We start from the raw sequence: 6,937 nt of genomic DNA, 5'->3' as shown, positions 1-6,937 counted from the left end.
GTTTTGTTTTTTCCACACACCAAAGATATTCAGTTCACTGTCACAGAGGAGCAAAGAGCCCGGAAAATATTCACATTTAAGAAACTGAAATCAGGGAATTAAGGCTTTTTTCCATAAAAACTACTTGAACTGATTAATCGATTATCAAAATAGTTGGCATCTAATTTAGTAATCGATTAACTGTTGCAGCTCTAGAATAAAGAAGTGGGAGTTTTTGTCCCATCATTATTAGGATTATAAGTATACTCATGAATAAAAACTGACTCTCTTATAAAATATGAAGTGAGATTTGAGTTATGAGTTGGCTGACTAACAATATCAAGGTACAGGCAGCAAGCACAAGGTAAAAACAAAAATATACTGTATATACACAAATGTTTCCTTTGTCCTCTGTTGAATTGCAACATCAAGAGTTAAATTAAATGTTGCATGAGCGCTTCCTGAAACTCAAGGTGGTGCAAGAACAGGAAAGGATGTCCTCAGGGTTTCTGTGGAAGGAAGGATGTCTCGGTTCTGAGGAATCTGCCGTCTCTCATGAGAAAAAAAACCAAAGATTGACGTACAGGAGTAACAGTATACGAAGCATATACACCGAAGCTCGTCACACAGCTCATTTTGTCGTACGTCTTTCACGTCACGGCCCTCACCCTCTTCATTCAGGACTGTTCATTTTCTCTATGATTAGCCGTTGTGTCCATGGCCCTGTGATAAACCGGCGACCTGTCCGGGGTCTGCCCCGCCCTCTCGACAAGGTGGTTTAGATAAAGGATGGATGGATGGACAGTAGGTATCCTGTTATGTGTATAGTGCAATATGGCAGAAAACTTCACATAGCCAATTTAAAATATGCTTTAGTTTCTGTAAGTGAGTTGATAAATGCTTTCCTCGGGGGATCAGGGTATGGATATTTTTGGAGAAATACAATATAGAATCCTTCACAGCTGTAAGGTGAAATACACACATTGATTGTCTAAGATGACGTGTGAAATTAGTCCATCTAGTGCGAGAAAGGCGATTATTTGATCTGCCCATGTTTGGCCACTAGGTTGTGCCTTTGAGTACGGTGAGAGGGTCTTAAAGCAGAAGTCTGGTGGAGTTTACGCTTCACAATGTCCATTCAGGAGTTTAGCTCTTTACTGGTTCCCCCACCAATACAAGTTCCATAGGGGCATCTAAAGAAATACACAATTTCTATTATATGGTCCAGGACTAGACTAGAATTATAGAATAAACTAAATTCATGGTGAACAGTATCAATTTCAATTCATTGTCAAGGTTTGAGCGCTTACAAGCTACTGACTATTGGCGAGTGTCAGGTTGTGATTGGATGAAGACCAATGAGCAGGTAGAAAAAAGGCGTGTGAGCATGCTGTAGGACAAATCTTCCAGACTGAACTTCTTTCCAAAGCTTCATTCCTGACTATGACCTGTATTAAAAATGTTTTGCAGGATCACATGAAGAATAATCAGATTTGTAAAGGCCTCTATCATCTGGTGATAGACGATCCGGTGCCACACACAGAGGGGCTGACGCAGGTCTCGACTTTGGATCAAAACTCCACTTATCGTTTCTGGGTTGTTGTTGTTGTTGTATTGACCTACTTCTCACAAGAACAGCTGCTCGGATGCTCTCTGTTGTTACTGCTGCGTATTCTTAGCAACTGAAACCCAGTTTGATCTCCTTTAATATTGCACAAAGTTAATCCTTCACATCCGTGTTGTTCAATCATAGACGGAAGCACAGAGCAGTGGCGACAGCGGGAATTGATGCATCTGTCTTTTTTTAATGTCTTGCTGTCAATATATTCAAACATGGATGTGGGAAGAAAGGAAAGAGGATGAAGGGATGTGAGTAGGGATGAATGAACAATTTACACCATTACAACTTTAAGGGTCATAATGTCAGTTTGGTTTTGTGCCACGGCCATCGAATGGCCATAAAAAATAAAGACAAAATCTTTTTAAATAGATTTTCAAATACTTTAAGTTCCCCAGTATCATTGATTGACTGGCTGTAAACTCTAAGGCCCATGGTTTTCAAAAGGTATAAAAAATACATTACCCAGAACACTGTATAAAAAATGCATAGAAATCTTGCCGCGGGCAACACTGATGTATAGAGACAATAACATTTAACGCCTTCTGTTTCAACAAATTCGAAGCACTCGCTGGAACACCGACTGTACACGTGTATTCTACATATGCTGCGTCTACATACGATTGGGAAACAAGATGGTGGATTTTTTAAATCTGGTGTAGTAACATGTGCCACCATTTACCTGATATCCAACACTAATTCTCTCCCGAGTTAGCGGGCTGCCAATGACTGAAACACCAATTTGGAATTGGAATTGGGCCTCTCTCTTACAGTGAAATGAGAAATTGATCCGTATTGATCGGGCCTTCAGCCCGCCCATAAGGCTTTGCAGGATGCTGCGAGCAAAGCCGGAGTCTGAAAACCCAAAACACTCGGCGTGTTCTCTCTCTGCAGCACCAACACTTCGGCTCGGCATCGGGACGAGCGAGCGAGCGAGCGAGCGAGCACGGAGGGGGCTCGAAAACATCTATAATTTACGCAAGGACTCCATACTACATGAGAAACACATCAGATATAGGCAGGCATCCATCTGCAGACGACTCATTTAAGGCAGCCCATTACGCAGATCCCTCAGGCACATGGCCTGTGTTGGTCCCTGCTGCGATCAGAAAAACGTGGGCTCCGTGTCCCAGGCGTCCAGCGACGATCGACAGCAGAAACGCTGATGCTCCATTGCTGCGCTAAAGGGGAAACTCACGCATCATTTATGTTGCACTAGCATTCTACATGCACGGGCACCGGTCGGAGCAAATGTGTCCTTAGAAACGCTCGTGAGGCAACGCGATGAGCTGGAGACGCGCAGTTTTCTGAAACAAATGCGCCGCTGTCGTGCTAAGCGCTAAATCGTGTAGGAGTTCAAGCAAGACAGACTTTCCTGCCCCGCCTTCGCACCCACCTTGTGTTTCATGTGTGCGGTTGATTCTCCAATGTTTGAAATTATGAAAACATGACGTGGAATTACTTTAGTCGCTCTCAACTTTGTTTAAAATTAGATATGTACGATGAAAGGGTTGATCACCCTTCGAGAGGATTTGGTTATTTTAAGATCTTTTGATGATGCCAGAGCAACAACAAAAAATTCATCACCACTGCAGCGTCAAAGAGGAGGAATCTACATAGGAAATGATGAAAGATTTTAAGCATTGAAAATGAAAAAGTTAAAGTTGATTTAAATGCTACAGTCATTTAGCGTTAACTACAACTGTTAACTGTATGGACATAAATGATAAACATACACTGGCTGGTTTATGTTTTATGGTTGCTAGCCGAGGAGGCTGCTCAGTGAGTTTTGCTCCTGTGTTTTCTGTTCAGACTGTAAGACTTTAATATTTCTCTTCACACTCCATTTTAATTATACATCTAACATCATAACTATGGGGTTATTCTGTTGTGTTTTGAATTATGTGTGAGAACTGCAGCGACATTTTGGCAGTTTATAAGTTCCATACAGTTTGACATTAAACCTCTTACAGCAGATTCATTTTCTATCAGTGTGGCCTCGCATTTGTATGAAGCTGTATGTTCAATTTCTCTTTTGTTAATTCACTCCTAACGCTTATTCATTTTAATTTGCTTTCAAATCTGGAGTCTGAAACTGTCTGGATTTATGACTTGTGATATTTGGATACATTTACCTTGTGTGCCCAACTAATATATACAGTACATATATATATATATATATATATATATATATATATATATATATATATATATATATATATATATATATATATATATATATATATATATATCTCCCACTGTTAAGTTTATGAAAAGTTGCCTTAAACAACACTGGTTCTCATACACACACAGATACACACTCCTCTCCAGCCTTGCAGAGGACTGTGTGGGCGGTGTATGAGTCTGTGTTGCTTCTGTGTGGGCGGACGGCTCAAAGTGTGGACTCGAGTGTGTCCGTCCGTCCGTCCTTGTGTGTGTGTGTGTGTGTGTGTGTGCCTGTGTGCCTCTGTGCTCATTTGAGCTAAAGAGTCCTTGTTGTGTTGTGTTGCTCCAGCAGCAGCGAATAATCAAACGTATATCGTATCATGGCTGCAGAGCAGATTGGTCCAGGTTCATTGATGTGTGAGCAGTTGGTGAGTGGGAGCGAAGTGGACGAGAGTGTACGGAAACAGGGTTTCGTACACAAATTTAATAAGAGGCCAGTGAGTGGTGAGTTTTACACAAACTGTCTGTGGCTGAGGTGTGGTAATCATTATGTGCCTTGTTCAACACTGTTCATTTTTCAGGTATTTTCAGTGGATTGATGGCGGCAGGGCCTTTGTCTCTCTCTCTCTCTCTCTCTCTGTCTGTGTGGCTGGTATTTTGGAGGCAGCGTATTTGGTGACTTCTCAGTTTAAGCTTTGTTTTTTCCAGGAACAATGCTTTTGAAAATGGATCTGTCCGGGCTGAGCTACAGAGGAACACTATGTCCCAAGATCCTGGAGCCAGCCACGTCGTCCGGCGAATCAGACAAACAAACCTCCAGCTTCTGCACAAATCAATCTAATTATCTTCTCTTGACGGGTTTAATATGATTATAGACTCTTTTTTTAAAAGTGTATTTTGTCTATATGGGAATGTTTTGTTCTTGTGCGTTTTTGTTGTATCAAATATTTTGTCACTGTCAAGTAAAAAAAACAAAAACATTTTAAGGTATGATTCATGTAAATCCCCCTACATTACATAAGTGTTTTCATTTGTTGAACAGTAGTCTGCTATTAAAGACTGTGGGATGTGGTTGAAAGCTCTGGAACAAACCAACCAGGAAGTGCATCTTTTTTTTTCATTCATCTTTTTTTTTTTCTCCAATTCACATGAATGATATTGTCCTTGTTGATTAATTTATCAGCTCACTGCTGCATGACATGAGAGACATCCACTGTGTTGTGTGATTTATAATTCAGAGCACCGGTCGATGATTTCACTCATGGCCTCGTTTTCAAATCACCTATGAATTTTTATTTTCTTTCTGTGGAATAAACACACTTAAAAGACCCAGAGCTAAATCATCTCAGGGGGAAAATATTGAAATGTTTGACTTATGAATGTAAATTAAAATGAGTGTTTGCTTATTTTGATTTAGTCTCTTTGACTAAATGTCTTTTTTTTTAATGCTGCAGCTCCATAAAGTGATATATTTCGACGTTTGATGAATAAACTCGCCATGCATGGGTTTGCATGTATAAAGATCCCCTGTGTGTGTGTGTGTGTGTGTGTGTGTTGTTAAAAAATTCTTGTTTCCTAGGTAACGGGGGGGGGGGGGGGGGGGGTAGATTCTGCTGTGTTGCTGCAGGGATGCTCTCAACAGTCATCTTAAACACTCCAAAGCGCGGAGATAAAAAAAAAATTATACAACATATCCACACACACACACACACAGACACACACCACAGGATTTAAGACACGAAGCCGAGGCGGGTGAGCTGGGCTCGTGATGGAGTGTGAGTGTGTGTGACGGCCGGAGAGAGACGGATGGCAACCGGCATCCTGCGTGTTTTATGAGCCTGTCCAATGACAAGTCGGTCCACTTTTAGGCGGAGGAGAGGGTGCACGGCGGCGAATCATACAGAGAGAGAGAGAGGGAAGAAAAAGAAGTGTCATATCAAAGCACGTGTCCATGACTCAACTCTGACCTGAAACCCGCGGGCGTGGAACGAACACCCTCCATCTGCTCCCTGTGCAATCAGGCTAATTCAGGGGAGAGAAAAAAAGAAAAACATCACAACCGTCTCATTTACCCTGTTTTAATCTGTCAGCCCTTCACTGCCCTGCGGGTATATGCAAACCTGATAAGAACGCTGCTGCCGGCATGTCGTGCGCATCCTTCACTGATCTCTGCTTTCACGTCTCGTCATATTCAACGCGCTGATGAGGCACGTGTATTTTTATTTATTTTTGGAACGAGTGAGCACACACAGCTTCTCCTCTCTGCTCTTGTGCTCCGGCATCGTCAGCAGCAGCGGCAGCAGCAGAAACACGCCAACGCGCAAAGCCCACGAGCGGGGAGCCGACACGTCGGGAGCGCGCGCAACCAGACGCGGCGCGCATGCACAGCTGTCAGCACCAAGGACAGCGGCGGCAGCGGCTCAACCCGCAGCGACCGGATCGCTGCGATCAGTTCGCACGGAGCGAGTGATTGTCACCGCGGACAGGAACAAGTCTGGACTACGCTTCAACTCAACTCATCTTTTGAAAAAAAAAAAGAGAAAAAAGAGATTGGAGCAATTCTGCAGAAGAAGGTGGACAATGCGGGTTGGACGCCCCCGGTTGACACCCTGCCCCTGACATGATTGTGCACATTCTTCCGCATTGCACATAAATCCACCCCCCCCCCATCCCCTTTTTTTCCCCCCTTCTTCATCAATCTCCTTCTCCGGCCCCCCCTCATCCCTCCTGCCTCCTCCATCGCATCACACCACCCTCCTGGATCGTGTCCCGCGGTCGCGCATTCCGCGGGGCTTGGAGCCGCGCTGCTGCCCAGAAGGAGCAGGTCGAGCCGAGCCGCCACCGGGGGGGAGCGAGGCGACCGGGCTGCGCTGTGCCGCCTGCTGGTCCGCACGATGCGTCTCCTCCTGCTCGCGGCGCTCCTCTCGTGCTCCTGCGCGCGGGCCGGCTGCGAGCCGAAGGTCGTGAACATCGGCGCCGTGCTGAGCCAGAAGAGGTACGAGCAGGTGTTCAAAGACGCCGTGACCCAGGCGAACCTGGTGTACGGCCGCGACAAGTTCAAGCTGACCGCCATCTCCGTCACGCACAAGCCCAACGCCATCCAGATGGCCCTGTCCGTGTGCGAGGACCTCATCTCCAGCCAGGTAGATACTCCCCCCCCCCCTTTGCGCCTGT

The 6,937-nt window shown here is 44.5% G+C and overlaps 1 protein-coding gene across 9 annotated transcripts in view; it reads left to right on the top strand.

Annotated features, from left to right (window-relative positions):
* Window positions 1–5,440: 5,440 nt before the first annotated feature.
* Window positions 5,441–6,937, top strand: part of grin1a (glutamate receptor, ionotropic, N-methyl D-aspartate 1a) — a 32,959-nt gene continuing 31,462 nt past the window's right edge. For 4 of the 9 annotated variants that reach the window (XM_035608169.2, XM_035608168.2, XM_047329532.1 and 1 more), the window contains exon 1: window positions 5,442–6,906. In XM_035608169.2, coding sequence (XP_035464062.1) covers window positions 6,658–6,906 — 249 coding nt within the window. In that variant the 5' untranslated portion in view covers window positions 5,442–6,657. Of the gene's footprint in view, window positions 6,907–6,937 lie in introns of all 9 variants that reach the window. The other 5 variants (XM_035608171.2, XM_035608166.2, XM_035608170.2 and 2 more) reach the window with 4 other exon arrangements.

This window comes from Scophthalmus maximus, chromosome 20, assembly GCF_022379125.1.
Source record: "Scophthalmus maximus strain ysfricsl-2021 chromosome 20, ASM2237912v1, whole genome shotgun sequence".
Taxonomy (NCBI): Eukaryota; Metazoa; Chordata; class Actinopteri; order Pleuronectiformes; family Scophthalmidae; genus Scophthalmus; species Scophthalmus maximus.
The sequence above is the reverse complement of the archived record's forward strand: the minus strand, read 5'-3'. Positions and strand labels throughout refer to the sequence as shown.